The following is a 20062-nucleotide window of genomic DNA, read 5'->3' as shown; positions in this document are numbered from 1 at the left end:
TACATACTCCTTCCATCACTTCTGTTCCCTAGAGAATCCTGATGCATGCACCATCTATGGTAGTGGGCTTGTATATTTCTCCTCTATGTTGGAAGTCTTAAGAAGCTGGTTCTAATATCAGCAAAAGAATGCTGCAGCAGAGGAAGCAATGGGGTAGATGAACTTGCCTGCAGAGGGCAAGCAGGCAAAAAAGCAAAGTCTCCTTCTCCATCTCCTATTCTCTGGAATACTACCAGAAGGTGTTACCCATATTTAGGGTGTGTCTTCCCACCTCAGATAATCAGACCTAAAAAATTCCTCACATGAGTACCCAGCTTCTTATGTTTCAGACAATTCCAGCACCTGTTGACAACCAAGATTAACCATTGAACAGGTTCTCAAGGATTTCAGGCTGGCCTTGAACTTGCTATGTAGTTAAGGATAACCTTGAACTTCTGATGCCTGCCTCTGCCTCCTTTGTTTTGGGACTGCAGGCATGTGCCTACTTTTGTGGTATTAGGAAATGAATTTAGGGCTTCCCTCATGTTAGGCACTCTGTCAAGAGAGCTATATCTGCCCTTGTCCTTAGTGGAAGGCAAGGTTGACACCTGATCATCCTCTGACCTCCACACTTGTGCCATGACATGCCAATGCACGTGCATGTCTGTGTGTGAGAGAGAGAGAGAGAGACAAAGAGAAACAGAGACAGCAGAGAGAACACAGACACTATACTTCCCCTACATACTCCATCTACTTGACTCTATTCGAGGCCTGACTCTTCATCAGCCCAGAGTAGAAGTCTGAGACTTAGGGTGCCCCATGATGACATTGCCCCTAATGCCTTCTGTGTTCTCTTCTGTTCCTCTCCTCTTGCTGACTCAACAACAATGGCAACCTGACTGTCAATTCCCTGTTAGTGACCCCCAGTGACTTTCTAGTTCTCTGAGGAGTTGGTCCGGAGGATGTACCCCTCACCAGCCCCCAAACATCTCTCGAAGCCCCATCTCTGCACCTTATCCCTGCCTTCCTGAATTGTGTGCTTCACTTGGAGTTCCTCACCTGCCCTCTTGCTCCATGCACCCCCAACTACAAGTCTCTGTGCTTTCCCCAAAGACTCCAAACCCACAGGTTGTTCCCATCTGTCTCCTCAGCAACAATGGGCAGGTCTACATATGACTAATCAGGCCTGGGGTCATCCTGGAGACTGGCAAAGAATGGTGATCCAGTCTGAGCACACTCACAGACATCTCTGCTGCTGTGGCTGCTCTGGGAAGTCAGACCAAAAGGGTTAAAGAACATACTGGCTTTGGATTAGCCTTCACTTGGCAGGTGCACCAATGTTTAACCAGATGCTGGGAAGCTGATGTCAGCTTAGCCTAGAGGCTAGCCAGCCAGCCAGGTTTCTTGTGGTCCTCCACTCCCTGGTCTCTGCTCTAAGAAAAGGCTGAGCTACTGAGAGAGGGAGGCTGTGTGCCAGAAGAGCCTGTTTCGTTCTCTGGCTCTGCGGCCCAGACTGAGCCCTTTCCCTGAAGTGTGTCTCTGTGACAAAGGAAGATGGTCTGGGTGGTCCTTTAGCTCCCTCCAGAGGAGACTGGCCAAAAGCAAGGGATCCTTAGACACCAGAACCCCCTGTCTAGAATGCCCTGGCATGGGACTGTCCCCACCTCACGTGTAGAGCGGGTAAATCTTTAACTTGCTAGCTCTGGGCCGGCTGGAGTCTTTCTGGATGACTGGCTGTGAGGGAGTGGGGAGGGGAAGGAAGGTGTGTCTGGACAGTCTCTGTGGTGAGGGGAGGCAGACTAGAAAGGGAAAGGAATCGTGCACAGTACACGGCATGGAGGAACGGGGGTCTCCCGACGGGTAAGCACAGTTTGTGTGAGGTTTCGGAGCCCTGGAAGCTCTCCCAGAGGAAGAAACTAGGGGCAGGAATGGTAACCTTCTTGTGGCCACAGAGACCCAGAGCGGAGCCTGGAGCAGGGGACAGAAGGACCAGAAACCCCCATTCAGGTGGTGCTCAGGTAAGCACTGGTGGACCAGGAGGCACGCGGGCCAAGAAGGGACGAAAAGCAGTATCTGGATGACCCATCTGGTCTCTCTTGGATCCAGGGTGCGTCCCATGAGCACCGGGGAGCTGCGTAGAGGGGAGCAGAGTGTCCTGCACTGCTCGGGGACCCGGACTCTGCAGGTGAGAACCTTTCCAGCCTCACAAAGGATCCTGTGGGTGGATCCTCGAAGCAACTTTACCTTAGGACACCTCTTTCTGCGGATTGCCCTTCCCTCACAGAGTGCCCATCCTGTCCTCCTTTAGTCTTGCTTCCCTAGGATGCCCTCTCCTGCCCCAGAATGCCCCCCCCCCGACACTCCGCTCAATCCAGAGTGCTCCTCCGAAGGCCCCATCCCTACACAGTACCTCCCTCATCCCGGAGGGTTCCTCCCCTCTAAGGTGCCTCCATTCCTTCAGCGTGCCCTCCCCCACCCCTGAAAACGGCCCTTCCTGCCCGGGCTGCAGGGTACTGCAGGGCCCCGCCTCGACGCCATCCCCTTTCTAGGTGAGCCCCCCGGGGGGAGGCCCCGACGTGGCGTTTCGCTTTGGTGCGGTACTGGACGGGGCGCGCACGCAGGAGGACGTGTTCAGGGCGTGCGGCGTGAAGCGCCTGGGCGAGCTGGCCCTGCGTGGGTGAGTGCGGCGCGGGCTGCGCGGGGCGTGGGGCTCCGCACCGCCCGACCCCGTCTCCCGGGCCCAGCCACGCCCTTGCCGTCCACAGCTTCTCCTGCACGGTCTTCACTTTTGGTCAGACTGGCTCCGGGAAGACTTACACTCTGACGGGACCGCCTCCGCAGGTGGGCCGCAGGCTTGGGCGCTGGCCGGCTCCGGGTTGTGGGTGGGACTCCGGGGCGGAGGAGGCGTGGCCAACGCTGCCCCACCCCATTGGTTCACAGACCCGGTGCCTGGGGAAAAGAAGGCAGGGGCTTGCAGAGTTTGGAGCATTTGTATTCTAACTTGGGCAACTTCACTTTCTGGCTTTCGGTTAGTTCATCTGTGGGGTGGCGTCGAGTAAGTGCTGAGGTAGTGTCTGTGGGGTGGCACTGATGAACTACGGAGCTACTTCGTGGCGCGTTGGCTTCCTGCACAGTTAGGGCTCTGCTACTGGAGCTCGTGCTACAGCCCCAGCTGTCTTTACCCCCAGGGGGAAGGGGTGCCCGTGCCCGCCAGCCTGGTTGGCATCATGCAGAGGACCTTCACCTGGCTATTGGACCGCGTGCGGCACCTGGAAGCCCCTGTCACCCTCCGAGCCTCTTACCTGGAGATCTACAACGAGCAGGTAAGCAAATGGCAGTCCGCCTGGAAAGAAGGTCGGATGCTAGAAGGGGAATGGGAGGGGTAACCATTGTCAAAGGCTATGAGTGAATGGAGCCCGCTTCTCCTCCTTCCCCTCTCAGGTTCAGGACTTGCTGAGCCTGGGGTCTCCGCGGCCTCTGCCTGTTAGGTGGAGCAAGTCCCGAGGCTTCTATGTGGAGCAGCTTCGGGTGGTGGAGTTTGGCACTCTGGAGGCCCTGATGGAGCTCCTGCAGATGGGTAGTTTGCCTTATTGGTAGCTTTGGGGCCAAGGATTCCTCAGCTCCCTGTGAGGCTCCCTGCGGACCTGGCTGCTGGAACTGGGACTTCAGAAAGGACTCTTGCAGAGAAGGGTCAGCAAAGCAGCAATCCAAAGATGTGGCAAGGGCGCCCACATGCAAGCTGCCTTGCCGTGAGGGTTGCCGTGCCTTCCGGATTGCCTGCCAAGCCTCCGGCGCACTCCTCTTGGTTTCAGACCTGCCACCCTTGCAGGGCCTAAGCGCACAATGGGTATACCTCTTAGCTTAGCTCATCTATAAGGTCCTATCATTTCAGCCTTAGTTTGAGCATTTACTTAGAACCCTCCCCTGGCAGGCACTGGGGACACTGGGACACTGGCCAGACTGGCCCCAGCTTTCCTTTCTTTGCTGACCTCTGCTTTCGTTTCTCTGTCTTGCCACAGGTAAGAAAGGTGCTAATCTGCCATGCTTGTGCTCCCTTCTCCCACACTCCTTGCACCTATCAGCACCAAAGCTGGCGCCCTTCACTTCCTAAGCCAGTCCTTTGCGCTCCTGTCCTGATAGCTCTCTGACATTCTTGCTCCTGGGCATGGCCCTTTCTCCCTACATGCTACAGCTTCTAAAGTCTTCTTCCCCAGGTCTCAGCCGTCGTCGGAGCTCCTCACATACCTTGAACCAGGCCTCCAGCAGAAGCCATGCCTTGCTCACACTCTACATCAGCCGCCCAACTGTGAGTGCCAAGCCTGGGGAAGGCCTGGCTCAGGGCTACCCAGCATGGCTCTGGCTTTGCATGTATAATCCAACTTGGATCTTCTGGCTGTGGGGGGTGAAACCTTTGACCTTGAGACACTGTGACTTTGATGGAGATAGTCTTCTCCAAGTCCCCATCAAGCCCTGGTTCTTCAGCCTCAGCAGGTACCCCCCATGGACCTCGAGGAGCCCCCTGTTGGAGGAAAGCTGTGCTTCGTGGACCTGGCAGGCAGTGAGAAGGTGGCAGCCACAGGATCCCGAGGGCAGCTGATGCTTGAGGCCAACAGTATTAACCGCAGCCTGCTGGCATTGGGTAAGACCTGGGAGCCTCCTGACCTCTGAGCCCCTTCTTTCCTCCAGCTCCATTGCTGTACTAGGGTGACCACAGAACTTGTAGTCACAGAAGAGGCCTGGAGCCCTGGCATCAGGTCTGAAGCTGACTTTCCTCCTCTGGTAGAGGGTTATCAGTCTTCATGTTCAGAGCAGACACAGGCACAGCATGGGGAAAGGAATGTGTCTTTGTACCCAACTGCATGGCTGGCCCTAGGTCCCTAGGTCCCTAGCTTCAGTACCTGCCTATGATGTGGCAGCTGCTGTTTTTTTGTTTGTTTTTTTGTCAGTTATTTGTCTGAGATCTCTGCTAAATGTTGGGAATTGGGTAAACAGTACGTCTGCGCCTTCAGAGAGCCCAGTCTGCTGCTGCTGGAAACCAATGTGAAAGCGATGTGATGGGCTGGGGTTTCATCGGCCCAACTGAACCTCCCACACAGCAGCAGCCCAGCCAGGCAACTCTGGTCACACAGTGAAATCTCTCTGGGCCTTCTTCTTCCCACTAGGCCACTGCATCTCCCTGCTGTTGGACCCACAGAGGAAGCACAGCCACATTCCGTTCCGGGACAGCAAGCTTACCAAGCTGCTGGCAGACTCTCTTGGGGGTCATGGGGTCACCCTCATGGTATCTGACACCTGAGGGAGCTGTGGAGGGGCTGGGCCCTGAGAAAGGGTCTTTTCCAGATAAACACTCAGGGGCAGGCCTCTCCAGGTTGCCTGCGTATCCCCTTCAGCTCAGAGCCTTCCTGAGACTCTCAGCACTCTGCGATATGCAAGCCGAGCTCAGAGGGTCACCACCCGGCCACAGGGCCCCAAGGTGAGCAGGTAACAGCCAGAGCCCGAGTTAGGAATCTAGGATGGATCAGAGTTGAGATTTGGGTTGGAATCCTGGGAATGATGTCATGATTGGTGTCAGGGTCATAGCCAAAGGTCTACGTCACAGTTAGAGTCTGGACAGGCCTAGGGTTGGAGACTGAGTGGGCTGTCATCAAGACCTATCCCAGATCTCAGCTGGTTGGGTCTAGTCTGGAGTCCAAAATATGGTCAATTTGGGGATCCCAATCTAAGCCAAGAGGCAGAACTGAGTTTGGGCTTGGACAAGTCCAGTTCTGACTGAGTCCCTTCAGGATGACACAGTGAGAATGAGGTGCGACCTGGGCCAGCATGCAAAGCTGGCAAGTGAAGCAGGAACTGGAGTTTAGACCCCACAAATCCTCACACAGGGAAGCCCTCACACTGTGCACAGCCCATACAATCATAAAGTGGTCAGGGTTTCTTCTTCCTTGGTAGCCTCCTGGAGCAAAGCCACCCCAGCAAGTAGAGGCTGAGCTGTTGCGGCTCCAAGAGGAGAATCATCATCTGCGGCTCCAGCTGGATCAAATGCACACTAAGGGTATGAGCTTCCTGAAGGCCAGGAGGGGGTGTGGGTAGAATCTGGGTTGCTTAGAGTCCAGCAATGGCCTGCTTTCCTGCAGCACCAGGGGCCCATGGGGCTCGGGTGGCCTGGGCCCAGCGGAACCTCTATGGCATGCTGCAAGAGTTTATGCTAGAGAATGAGAGGCTCAGGTAAAACAAAGTGGGTCCAGCACTGGGATTCTGTCTCTACCCCTTCCTGCTCATCTACTTTGGGAAGATATCACCTACCCATCCACGGTTCTCTGCTCCCATGGGTTCCCACCTTCCTCGGGTGCTGGTGCTGTCTCTCATCACCAGGCGCTTACTCCCCACTAGGAAGGAAATGAGACAGCTTCGGAGTAGCAGGGACCTGGCCCAGGCAGAGCAGCGTGTCCTGGCCCAGCAGGTCCACAAACTGGAGAGGTGAGTGTAGCCATATGGAAGGCTTAGGATGTGAAAGCTAGCAGAGAGGACTTTGAGAATGAGCGGGCGTCATCAGGCTTTGGCAGCCGATCATTGGCCTCAGCTTCTGACTCTGCCACTTCCCGGCTGAACGGACCACCCTGGGGTAGTCATTGGACCACTAACTGCCGAGGGGTTCTTCTGGGAAATAGAGTCTTGGCTTGGCTGCCCTACAGCATTGTTTGCTGATGAGTTCACAGAGTGTCAGGGTCGGGGACTGAGCTCAGATCCACTTCTCTTCCCAGGCATCTTTCTGTGTGCTCCCTCCCCCAGCAGGGCTCTGCCTCCATGTGCCCCTGCTCAATGGCTCCAGCTGCCTCCTGCCATGTGAGTCTGGCTCACCCTGGGTTGTGGTGAACAGCCTAGAATGCCACAGCCACTGATATGCCCTCTTGCAGGCACTACCCCCCGTCTGCTCCTGCTTCCACCTCTGCCCTTTGTGCCGAGCACCCCTGGCGAGGTGGGCTTGCCCGTGGAGAGACTGCCATGTGTCGCAGGTATGAAAGGAGAAGGTGAACCTGGAGAGGTGGAGACACTGATCTAGGGTCCAGTGGTGGCAGTGATTCCAGGGCTCTGGACTGGGGCACAGGAGCGAAGGGCTGGCACTGGGCCCACATCTCATCCCAGGGTGTGGAATGTCTGCTTCCCTGGCCTCCGGCCCTGCCTTCTTTTCACTTTCTGTCTCATTCACCCATGCTCATCCATTCCTGCCTTTACCTCTTCATCCATGCACCCATTCCTTCTGGAAACCTCCTTAAGCCAGACTAAGGCCCACCTCTGTGTTATCCTCTGCCTTCAAAGGGCTCAGGATCCCTGGAGACGACATTACAAGAAGCACCCGCGTAGCCCACAGAGGAAATGAGAGAGCCCCTTTGTATGTTGGCATGCTGTCCTTGACACCCTGCCAACAGGCATGGCTAGGGTCAGCATGGAGGAAATGATATACAGTCATGAAAGCCTGAACTCACCCGGTATGGGCTTTGGTCTTTTCAGCAGGTGCTGGAGCCCAAGGCCCCAGGTCATGTGTCTCTGTCTTCATGGGCCCCACCCCAAGCACCTTCACCAATTTCAGGCTCTGCCAAGACCCAACGAGAGAGGTGGGTCAAGCCTGGGGTCTTGGAGTGGCAGGGGGAGGCCTGGAGCGACTAGGCTCATTCTTTCTCCACACCCACCCAGGAGCCATAGTGACTGGACCCAGACTCCAGTGCTGGCAGAGATGCTGACAGGAGAGGAGGTGGTCCCCTCCGCACCGCCCTTGCCCTCAGGGTCCTCGGCATGCCGCCCAGGCTAAGAGGTGAAATTGGGGGTTAGGCTGTGGGGTTTCCATCTTGAACCATGCTTCCTGTCTCGTGGCAGAGGCCTCCCCTTTAGTCTTGACCTCTGCTGGAGCCTGGGAACTTGGGGAGAGGGTACTGGAGGCTGCCACACAAGATCCTGGGCCTCAGTAGTCTGGAGGTGGCCTGGGGACAGGATTTGAGTCTCATTGCTCCTTAGGAGGATCTGGGATCCCTAACCTGGGCCAGAGGCTGGAGGCCCTGACACATCAGAGGAGCAGCTCCCTGAACCTCAGCCAGAGGCAGCCACAGGCCAGCGAGAATATGCAGAGCCCTGGCCAAGTCCTTGCTCCTCATTAAAGACTGCCAGACTGGCTCTGTGCACTAGGCTTTCAACTCTCAGTCTGTGAATGGGAAAGAAATGTTGCTGGGCAGAGCTGGGGAATACTAAGGGGGTACAGGGTCCCCTGCCCCAGACCTTCAACCTGAGGCTGGGCTCAGGAGATGCTGGCAGTGGGTGGGAAAACCTGAATAAAGAAAGGCATTGGCTCTAATCTAGTTTTCCTCGTGTTCTGCGCTGCCAGCTAGGTGGCTGTCACTTTTATTGGGCGTGGCCTAGGGAAAGTAGCAGGGCTGTGCTGCAAAAGCCCAAAGACTTCAGGGTGCTGTAGCTACATTCAGAGTTTGGGCTGTGTCAACAGCATAAGGGAGCCATGGAAAGTTGTTGAGAGGCCCCAGCAGAGGCTTGTGTCATGGTCATGTTGGTCCCATGGGTAGTAGAAGCACTACACTGGTAGGGATTGGCAGATAGAGGGGGCAACCTTGGCTTGCAGGGCTTAAGCCTGACATCCGGGTGGGCCTCCTCTGAGACCTGAAGCCTGGTACTGGCGAGGGCTCCAAGCAGGCAAGCCTCTACCACAGGCCTGTGGGAGCCTAGGGGAGGAACAGGCCAAGCTAATTAGGAAGCTCTAGAGAGCATTGGGGCCTGGGCTTGTTGGAGGCTGCTGGCCTGACCTGGAGACTTCCTGTCTCTGAAAGGGGTGACCTACCACTTTCTCCACCATACTCCCTAGAGCAAGACCAAGCAAAGAAACACTCTGTGTTCTCTCACCCAGCATTTTAAAAAGAAGCCGTGAATGTCTCCAAAGCATGCTCCCTTTGGGGAATAAGGACACAAATATGAAACCAGGGTGCCTCAAGGTCTTTCTGAGTGTGTTGTGTGTCTTAGGCTTTTCCCCAGGACTCCTGAGTCTATGTAGGGAAGGTTCTGGAAGCTAGGGATAACTGCTTCAGCTCAGGCTGCAGCCCTAAGGGAAGAGATGTGAAGGGTTATGACTTGAGAATGGACAGTGGGGGTATTCAGCAGAGGCCAGGGTCCAAGCAGACTCCAGAGACAGGGTGATGGCCAAATACAGGCAGGCAGAGCAGGCTTAGCCACACAGGTTCCAATCACTTGTCCCTTCTCCACAAGTGGTCCTGGGCAGCTTAGCTGTCCTGAGCTCAGGTTACCTTATGTTCAAAATGGGCACAAGACTGGTGCTCCTTTACATGACCTTTATGGAGATTAAACTCCCTGACATTTGTAAAGAATGTCACAAGAGGCTGCTTCTTTTGCCAAAAGTTTGGTCAAAAGCACTTGTAGTCACATGACAGTTTGATAGAATTAATAGTCCTGAGCATGGAGATGGCTGAGTTGGTGAAGTGCTCGTTATGCAAACCTAAGGACCTGAGTTCAATCCATAGCACAAACATAAAAATTAAGGTAGGAGGCAGCTAAAATGGTTCAGCAAAGTAAAGGCAGTGACTGCCAAGCCTGTCGACCGGAGTTCAATCCCTAGGACCCACACGTGGGAAGAGAACCATCTTCAGGTGTCCTCTGACCTTCACTTGAGTAATACAGCTCCTCCAGGAGACTGAAAACAGACAGTCAGACAGGAGGCAGACAGACACACACACACACATACACATACAGAGACACACATACACTTGAGTAATAATAGCAACAACAACAGGTGTAGCGGCACAGGCTTGTAATCCGGCACTGAGGAGGTGGAGACAGGAAGATCCCCAGTGCTCTCTAGCCAGCCAGTCTGGCCAAAACCATGAGTTCCAGAACAGTGAGAGGCTCTCTCTCATCCACCAAAGGTAGATGGCACCTGAGGAATTATTCCTGAGCTTGACCTCTGGCCTCCATATGTGCGTATTTACACACACACACACACAGACACACACACACACATTCTCACAAGCTACTCAACAGATACATACGGGAACTTGCCTGGGGCATGTGTTGCTCTCACAGAATACAGGCAGTACCAACGAGCCATGCCTGGGCAGGTTGGGGTTCTCAGTGCTGGGTTCTAGAAAGGCCTCATGGGGGTGATGCTTATGCAGAGACCTGAAGGGGGAGGGGGTCCCCAGTGGACAGCAGAAGTTCCCCTCTCCTGACGTCACAGCGCCATATCAGTGTGGTGGCTTGCGTGTTCCCGCCCCTCCTTGGCCCCCTGAACCCTCAGTTCACTGCCTGATGCACAGCCCTGCTTATTGGGAGGTCTTTGGCCTCAGGCAGGGAAAGCCCTGGCACCAAGGATGAGAGCTTTCCCCAGCCACCTTGGGAGTGAGAGGATGGATGGGGACCCCAGGGGGCACCCTGGCCCCAGCTGCCTAGCTAGCACTTGGAGACTCTTCTTCAGCCAGCCTGGTTCTTAGTTCCAGCTCCTGCCCTTAACAAAAGCCTGGCTTCCTTCCCAAGACACGTGGTACTCTGCTGCCCTCGCTGCCCCTGGCTGCCCAGAGCTGTGCTCACCATTCCCTCACCACCCCCTCCAGGACGGCTGCTTCTCTAGGACCCCAAGCTCTGGGGTATTCCACAGGATTACAGTCCCAGGTGAGACTACACCTCCATGTGTCCCTCACAGAGAACTGCAGACCCAAGAGGCTCTTCTGGAATTCTAAAAGCCACTGCCTAACACAGATTGCTGGAATTTGGGGACAGGACTTTGACCCCAAGTGTTTAAAAAGCTGTTGAAAAAAGGCTGCCAGTAGCTCAGAACACTGGAATTGAGGGAGACTCTTGGAATTCCTGGGCACTAGGAATTTCCCAGAATTCCAGTTCCTTAGATCTCTAAGGACTTTTAGAATGTACTGAAGTTGGAACAGATCCAGTGGAGAGGAGACATGACTAGAGCCCTGAAGGCCATCCATGAGTTTCTAGATTGCTGGCACATCCGAGAAACATGGAGCTCTAAAACAGTTTCTAACTGAGTCTTCCAGACCCTTGGGCACCCCATCTTTAGTCAGTGCGGAGTAGGGTGTGTGGCAGAAGCCATAGACAGCTGTGGGATGGACGGCACAAGCTTCAGGAAGATACTTCTGAGGACTCTACTCACACAAGATGCGCACTTGTGCACCTGCACAAACACACACACATGGACACACAAACAAAACAAAAATAAAAGACTACGAGACACTATCAGGTAGTAGTGACATAAGCCTTTGATCCCAACACTTGGGAGGCAGAAGCAGGTGGATCTCTGATTCCAAGGCCAGCCTGGTCTACATAGCGAGCAAGTTCCAGGACAGCCAGCAGAGCTACACATAGAAAGCCTGTCTTTCTATGTGTAGAAACAAAACAACAACAACACTCCCAAACAAACAAAAGATTGTGAGAATGCCAGATATATAGCTCAGGAGATGAGCACTTGCCTAGTATGTATGAAGCCCTGGGTTCAAATCACACCACCCTACAAACGACAATGACATGTCATCAGGGATGAACTCCTAGACAGACCCCAAGGGTTGAGTCAAGGGAGACCTGACCCTAGTGTTGGGAGCAACTTGCTGCTTGGATCACCATCCCCTAAACCCCCAATGGGCTCTTTTTTCTCTCCAAGCATTTCTCCCTTGGTCTAGTGACACAATTGCCCAAATTCATATTCAATCTCAGAGCTCTTGTATGAGATTCAGCCCCTGAGGGAATAGTTTATCTCCCGTTAAAGGACAGTTCCATTTCTGCCTTCTCTTTGGGTGTCCAGGATGCATCTGCCTTAGTTTTCCAGACAAATATGGTAGGCAGAGTAGGCAGGTAAGTGTGGCATTGCTGGGGATGGGGAACAGTGGTTCTGAAACTCCAGACAGAAGAGGTCATGGCTGAAGACCTAACTACTTGAGCCTTGCAGGGCCCAAGCTGTCACTGATGTTGGCCCTGGCATGAACTTTGACAGTTGAGTTGGGCTGCGGCCCTGAACTCTCACTCATTGTGACTGCAAGCCCTCACCTAGACTCCGGCCCTCCACTTAGCAGATCCGAGTATACTAGCCTGAAGCTGAGCCAATGCCCTCCTCTCATGGTTGTCTAGCCAAGCAAGGGGAAAAGGAGAAGCCAACTAATTACTGTGCAGTAGAAACAGGGACAACTATTTCTGCGTGTGCCACGCACTGTCCATAGGTCTTTATTCCTCGACAGCTACAAGAAGCAACGTGGCTGCAGTTTTCACTTTGCAGGAAGGACATATGTGTGATGGGCATGCCTCCTGAGAAAAGGGTTCTCAAAGGACACTGTGAGAGCACTCTAACTGGACCCCAGACGAAGGACCAGTCAGGGATCCCTGAGCAAGTCAGCATGAGCAGAGAGAGCCCAACCATGTCAGGAAGAAGTTTGTCCCCAAGGAGGAAGTGCCACCAGCCTGCAGACACACTGGGTCATTGTCGAGATGGCCCAGCAAGTCCTGGCATCTCCTGCCATGATCTGGGACCCTATGTAAGGGAGAGAAGGAACTCCTGAGTGCTGTCTCCTGACGTCCACATGCATACATGCACGCGTGTAGCTGCAGACGAATGCAGGCATGCACACAAAATTAGAGAGATAAAGTGTTACCTTTTAAAAAGAAATCCTTCAGACTTCTCAGTGAAGCAGGCCGAGCGGAGAGCTAGAAGCGGAAGGCACTGGTCTGACTGCTGACTGATTGGGTAGGACTTCAGGGGAGGTAGGTCTGGGTGGGCCTCAGGCTCTGGAGTCTCGGCAGGTTTTGTTCTTTCCCAGTCTCCGTTTGCTCAGCTTACCAGCTATGGGTGAAGGGTGTTACTCTCTTTGAGCCTCTCTTTCTTCTGTGAAGTGGGGATAAAATTAGTTTACCCTAAAGGGATCCAAGTGCTCATGGGGATGATAGGATTAAATGCGGTTCCTTACAGACTTCAGCCCAGAGCCTGGCTCTGGCCAAGGCTACATAAACACTAGCTGTTCTCGCTAGGTCAGCGCCAATGGGTGTGCCCGCACCAGGACCGACCTGTCAGCACTGTACCTGCCCCGAGAGAACCAGGTTAGGATCTGGCTTCTGGGTATTACAGTGGAGACATCATCTCTGCTGGCTGCTTCCTTCACGGGAGGCCCCGGACACTGATTCTCCAGGGACCACAGCCAATCAGAGGAGAACCGGGGGAGAGTTTCCATGGTCTTACAAGGTAATAGTTGGCAATTTCACTTGTCTTTCTGGAGCAAAGGCCAGTGGCACTTTCCAAGGAGCCCACTTGCCTCATGGTTGCAGGAAGAAACAACTTTCATCCTTTCACACCTGTAGTGTGCATTCATATGGTCAGCAGGGACGAGGAGGCCCCGAGCATCTTGCTTCTATGGACAGATGAGCCCAGCCTTAAAAAGCCTAGACAGTGACAGTACGTCTTTCCTGGGCACCGGCAACGACTTCACAGCTTCCTTCTAGAGGCCTTTCTTCCTGGTGCTAGGTGACAGGTGACAAGCCCTGTCTCCAGGACATTCTGAATTCCATAGTGTCCCAGTTTCATGTGTGTGTGTGTTTGTATGCTCATGTGTATGCAAGTGTGTGTGTGCATGTGTGTGTATGTATGTATGTATGCTCATGTATATGCAAGTGTGTGTGTGTGTGTGTGTGTGTGTGTGTGTGTGTGTGTGTGCGCGTGCACGCTCCTATGTCCTTGGGGAAAACAGGCCAACCTTAAGGAGAACTCTCATGTGCTATCCACCTTGTTTTCTGAGGCAGAGTCTTTCACCAGGCCCAGAGCTTGTGATTCAGCTAGGCTGCTGGAAGCAAGCTCTTGGCATCTGCCTGTGTTCACCTCTCAGTACTGGCATTGTAAGTAAACACACACGCACATACTGACCTCCCTGTGTGGGTTCTGAGGACAGAGAGCAAGTCCTCAGGTTTGCATGGCAACCGCGGTCTGCCCACCCCTCAAGGCCCACAATGCCCCACTCTCTCAGCTTTCTTCAGACTAAGCCACCAGCTCCCTACAGTCCCGACTGACAGCATCACAGGGCTCAGCCCCTAAGTCTCGCTCTCTCCGAGGAGCAAAGGCGGATGGCTTTTGTATTTCACTTTATATGCATCTTTGAACTCAGCGTCACCTCACTTCAATCAGGACAGAAAGCAGAGTCATAACAGGTGAGACTGACAGGTAGCAGGGTCACAGGTGTTCCTGGACAGTGTGGCCAAGAGGTCCTGTTGGTTACCAGGGCCTAGGGCTGGGGACTTCAGCAGAGAGCCTGGGAGGTCAGGGTTTGTAATGGTAACTCATCTGCAAGTGGCCTCTAACACCTGATCCTCAGCCTCAGTTTCCCTATATGCAAAACAGTGCTACCAGCATAGTAAGGACCCAAATAGAGATTCAAGCGTGACAACCCGCAGGACACTCAGGTCTCCTGGGTGCCTGGCAGTTTTGTATGAGGGACTTTCTAAACGCTTTAGCTCTCTAACAAGCACGGGTCAAGGTGGGGGCTCACAGGGGGGTTACCGTAGGCTGGAAGGAAGGTAGCCACTGGCCTTGGCTTTTCCCTCAGGCTGGTCTTGCAGGCCTCTTAGCCCTCCCTTGTCTTAGCTTTCTGTAAGTTCTCTGCTGCCCCCTGGTGGACAGGAGACATCCATGCATTCTCAGCACAATTCCAACCAGGTCCTGGGCAGGTTCAAAGGCGTGTGCCTTACACACTTTGGGGATGTTTTCACAAGTGTTCATGATGCTTTGTTTCAGCACTGTCACTTGAGTGTGCACTGTCCTGCTTGGATGTTTAGATGGAACAGCTGAAGCCAAGGAAAGGACTGCCCTGTAGTCTCCAGACGCTGGTACTCCAACTCACACTGACACTCAGCTCAGTTGACGCTGGCACACTCAACTCCTTTTTTTTTTTTTTTTTTTTGCTACCCCAATCTGGCCTTGAGTTTGATATGTAGTTGAGGACGACCTCGGACTTCTAATCCTCTTCCATCTACCTCTCAAGTGCTGGGATTACAGGTATGTGCCACCATGCCCAGCTTAGGCAGTTGCTAGGATTCAAACCTGTGGCCTCATGCACGCTAGGCAGGCACTTTGCTCTTTACTCCCCACCCTGTGCCAAAGAGAAACACAAGGGGTGGTGGTCACTAAGGAGAGTGAAGGCAGTGTGGATCTCAGCTGGGCAATGACAACCTCCCCTTCCCTCACTGCCGGAGCGTTCACCCCTGCTTCACTGTGGTGGTCCTGAATGGACGGCCTGTGACAGGGGAGCGGGCAGGACCTCCACCATGTCCTGCCTTTCCACACAAGCTTGCTCACACCCGCTGGGCAGAGGTCCCCGCCCGTCCAGTAACAGCTTCTCGTGTCCAGTCCTTCCTGAGCACTGACTGTCCCCCAGCTCTTTTCCTGTCTCCCCATTGATCTCCTCTACCTCAGATACGACCTCTGACCTTCGGAACATAAGCAACCCTGTGCTTCCTGGGCAGGGAGCAAGTCCTGGGCCTGGCAAGTCCTACTAGCTGAGGCACTTCTTTCTGTCCTCCAAGCTCCCCAGCTAGGGATCTTTAAATTTTAATTTAAAATGTTTTATTTGATGTGTACTTCCTTTATGTGCATGCACATGTGTGTACAAGAGTGTAGGGCTCAGAGGACAACTTGCAGGAGTCAGCCCTCTCCTTTCACCATGTGGGGTTCTAAGATCAAACTCAAGTCTTTAGGCTTGGCAGTGCACTCCTTAACCTACTCCCTAGTTCTCTCTCTCTCTCTCTCTCTCTCTCTCTCTCTCTCTCTCTGCCTGTCTGTCTGTCAGTCTGTCTGTCTATATAGCTCTCTTAATACCCCAAATGTATTTCTCTTTCCATCTTCCTTACTGCTGAGACTCTTCTTAATGCTCAGATGACTTCCCTCCTGGGACCTCAGTCTCCTGTGTGCTCGTGTCTGGCCATGTTCGTTCTTTGGATTCGTCTCCCTGCTCTGGCCCTGTTCCCCATCACTACACCCTTCCCTGGACCTATCCTCATCTGTCTGCCTCCTCCTCAGATCATGTCAGGGTCCCTATCCTGTTCCTAGTGACAAGCTTGAAAGAACAATTGGATAGCATGAAGAGAAAGTCTGGATGTAGGAACAGGCCTACTTGGGCCCCACCTGGGCCATAAGCTGAGTAATCTTGAACAAATCCCCGTGTCCACTGTATTCATCTGAAAACTGAAAACAGGTCTCTGATCCCTGCTATGCTGGGTACGTTTGAGGTTCCTGGGTGGGTAACATCCTCCCCACCTTCAAATTTCCCAGGATCCTAATGATTCCTGTGAACTTTGGGCCCCCTGGGAGAGCAGGGGCCCTTCAGCTTCTGCACTCTACTCTGAGAGACAAAGGAGAAGAGGGGACGGGATCCTAGACACAGCCTGTCTTCATCCCTGGAGCCCCTGTTAATGTTTAAAAGTGGTTCAAAGTCCAGGTGGCCTTGACTGTGGGTTCCCTCTGTTTGTTCTGGTTAATAATCTCAGGAGTACAGACATCTGGATCGAGAGGAGAAATCAGCACCCTTAGCCATCTTCCGGGCTTCCTCCCCACCCCCACCTTATCCCAGTGGGCATGTCGGTACTGAGTAAATCGACATACTGAGGATATTCTGAGCTTCTCCTCACCCAAGCAGGTTGTACAATGAGCATATGGACTGGTCCCACAGAGCCCGAGATCAGAGCTGGGGTACCCCAAGTGCCCTAGGCTTCCCAGCCTGCCATCCAGGTCAGAAAGCCCATGTTGGGGGTGCTGCTAGAGAGATGGCTCAGTGGTTAAGAGCATTGGCTGCTCTTCCAGAGGTCCCAGGTTCAATCCCCAACACCCACATGGCAGCTCACGCCTGTCTGTAGCTCCAGTTCTGGGGCTTCTGTCCCTCATACTAACATACATGCAGGCAAAGCACCAATAAACATAAAATGAAAATAAATTATGTACATATGAAAGGTCATGTTGGTGTGACCATGGAGCGCAGGCAATGGGACAGACCCTGGTGTGGGCATGGACATTCACAGAATGCTTCTACAAGTGAGTGTCCTTGCCCTCCAAGTGAGCCAAATGGCAACTTCTCTGCTCTCTAGTCTATAGGGTTAGTCTATAGCTGTTTCCAAGCTCTCACAGGACAAGGAGTCAAGATGCCCAGCTTCTGCTTCCGTGCTCTCTCTCAGTTCAGCTCCTGTGCCCGCCATTAGCCAACCACAAAAGACTGAGAAACTGTACTGCTGAGATGGTTCAGTGGGTAAAGCACTTGCTGCCAACCCTGACAACTGAGCTCCATCCCTGGAAGCCACAGGTGGAAGGGAAGAACTGACTCCAGCAAGATGTCCTCCGCATGCAGCTCTCCTCCAGCACATGTGCCCATGGCACGTCCATTCCTGCACAGACTACGCCCTCAGACAAATACATATTATCTGTTAAAGCTGAGAATCAGGAACACTAAAGAAGGCAACTATGCCAGAAAGCTAAGCCAAGACAGTTGCTGTGTTGAAATGTGTATGGCTGCCAGAGCGAAAATGAAAACTCAGTCCATGGCCAAGCTGCCTGTCATGGTGCCTCGGGAACCCTCGTGTTTACAAACAGACACATGTGCTCTGCACACTGGCAAAAGGGGACTGTGTCTGCAGGTCTCACAGAAGGGACACAGAGCACCGCTTGCTCAGGCACTGCTTACAGAGCATAGCCCTGACTTTCCCATGAGCAGAGCTTTTGCTCTCAGGTCTCAGCTGTACCAGGATTGCGTGCTGCAAGGTCTGTGCCATGAAGGAGCAGGGAGGTGGAAAGATAACGTCTGGAACCCCAGAGGAGAGAGAAATGGATGGAGAGGGATTGTCGTATCATGGACAGGAGTCTGAGCTCTAAAGACAAACAGATATGAGTTTTAAAAACTCCCATTAGAATATGTAAATGTATATATTTTGGATATTAGCCCTCTATCGGATGTAGGGTTGGTGAAGATCCTTTCTAGTCTGTAGGGTGTTGTTTTGTTCTGATGACAGTGTCCTTTGCCTTTCAGAAGCTTTCCCGTTTCATGAGGTCCCATTTATTAATTGTTGATCTTAGAGCCTGTGCTGTTGGCGTTCTGTTCAGGAAGTTTTCCTGTCTAATGAGTTCAAGGATATCCCTTACATTGTCTTCTGTTAGATTTAGTGCATCTGGCTTTAGTTTGAGTCTTTGACCCACCTGGACTGGTTTTGTGCAGGGTGATAGGTATGGATGAATCTTCATACTTCTACATGCAGACATCCAGGTGCACCGGTACCGTTTAATATATTAGAAAACTCAAGAAATTAAGCACCAACAAGCCAAATAACCCAATTAAAAATGGGGTACAAAGCTAAACAGAGAGTTCTCAACAAGGACTCTCAAATGGCTGAGAAGCACTTAAGGAAATGCTCAGTGTCCTTAGCCACCATGGAAATGCAAATCAAAGTGACTCTGAGATTCCATCTTACACCTTACATCAGAATGGCTAAGATCAAAAACTCGAATGACAGCACATGCTGGTGAGGCTGTGGAGAAAGGGGTACACTTCTCCATTGCTGGTGGGAGTGCAAACTTGTACAACCACTTTGAAAATCAATCTAAAGGTTTTCAGAAAATTGAGAACAGTTCTACCTCAAGACTCAGCTATACCACTCCTAGGCATATAACCAAAAGTTGTTCCACCATACCACAAGGATACCTACTAAACTATGTACGTAGAAGCTTTATTCATAATAGCCAGAAACTGGAAACAACCTAGATGTCCCTCAACCGAATAACAGATACAGAAAATTTACACCATGGAATACTACTCAGCTATTAAAAGCAAGGAAATCATGAAATTTGCAGGCAAATAGTTGGAACTAGGCAATATTATCCTACGTGAGGCAGCCCACAAAGCCTTCGACACTAGATTTGCCTACAAGGTGTGCAAGGATAAAGATGGAGCAGAGATTCCGGGAAGAGCCGAACAATGACCGTCCAACCTGAGAGCAGCCCATGGGAGGACAGCCAACCCTGTGGGGCTCTGCTGGGAAAAGTCGAAGTCAGTCATCTCCGGATAGCCAATTTATCTGTGCTCCCTCTATGACGATAGACTCCCTTTTCTCGGCGGGGTTTTACAGTCTCCCCTGATCTGGGTGACCCCAGGTCTTGTAAGGCACCTTCGAATGGGACTGTATGTGGATTGTCCAACAACAGATGCCTCTCGCTCAGGGTACTACTCCCCGATGCTGGCAGAAGGTTCCCTCACCCTCTTTCCAGACCCAGACAGCCTGAGTGAGTGTAGGCAAAGACCTTTTAGCCTCTCAGGAAACAACAACAATAATAACAGGAGACTGGTGATGCAGCAGCCAGGTAAAAGTCATTAGGACAGCTGCCACTCTTAGATCTGCAGGCAGGCTTGTGTTTGGTGGCGTGTGCCAATCTCTCCTGACAAAATTGTCTCAAGAATGTTGACCCTCACCAGCAACACTTCCCGTCTTTATCTATCATGGGGAATAGTTCATCACATAGGAAGGACCCTCAATTTAGGGAGATATGTACCCTCTTTAAAATATATGGCATAAAACTTGCTTTTAAAAAATCTCCTTGTTTTGGGAGGAAGTCCTTTAGATAGCACCTCATGACCACAAGTGATATTAACAACCCTGATACATGGACCTAAGTCTATTCTCTCCCTGAAATAAGATCAGTCAGGGAGGAAAAACCTCTCCTCACTTTTTGGTTATCTTAGCCATGGCCCATCAATACTTAAGCCATGTTAAAAATAAACCCTGCTAAAAACACTGCCCCACCCCAGCCAGCGAGTCTGGGATTCTTCATTTTTCCTCCACCAGGTCTCCTCTCATCAGGCCTGCCCTCTAGCCCACTGTGCCTCGGCTTCGGTGGGCCTGGGCCTCACCAGGCCTGTGCCTTGGCTGCAAGCTGACGAGGCATGGACGTCTGCCCATACCTCTGTCATGCTCAGCACAGCAGCTAGACCAAGAGCTGTAACACTTTGGTGTCACCATAAGCTTTGAAATGCTGGTGCTCCCGTTGCCACTGGTGACCTCA

General features: G+C 52.6%; 1 protein-coding gene across 1 annotated transcript; it reads left to right on the top strand.

The window, feature by feature from the left end:
• The first annotated feature begins 1715 nt into the window (after window positions 1-1715).
• On the top strand, window positions 1716-8320 carry Kif12 (kinesin family member 12). The gene is given in 20 exon segments (XM_055611735.1): window positions 1716-1839; window positions 1932-1997; window positions 2086-2164; window positions 2529-2656; window positions 2745-2820; window positions 3168-3302; window positions 3421-3556; window positions 4194-4285; window positions 4462-4618; window positions 5142-5260; window positions 5348-5452; window positions 5926-6028; window positions 6111-6201; window positions 6367-6453; window positions 6738-6819; window positions 6891-6989; window positions 7486-7589; window positions 7669-7763; window positions 7766-7786; window positions 7987-8320. Coding segments are annotated over 20 exon segments (1941 nt in total). The 5' UTR covers window positions 1716-1813; the 3' UTR covers window positions 8127-8320.
• The last annotated feature ends 11742 nt before the right edge of the window (window positions 8321-20062 follow it).

This window comes from Psammomys obesus, unplaced genomic scaffold (genome assembly GCF_907164565.1).
Source record: "Psammomys obesus unplaced genomic scaffold, mPsaObe1.curated_primary_1811, whole genome shotgun sequence".
Classification (NCBI taxonomy): domain Eukaryota; kingdom Metazoa; phylum Chordata; class Mammalia; order Rodentia; family Muridae; genus Psammomys; species Psammomys obesus.
The sequence above is the reverse complement of the archived record's forward strand: the minus strand, read 5'-3'. Positions and strand labels throughout refer to the sequence as shown.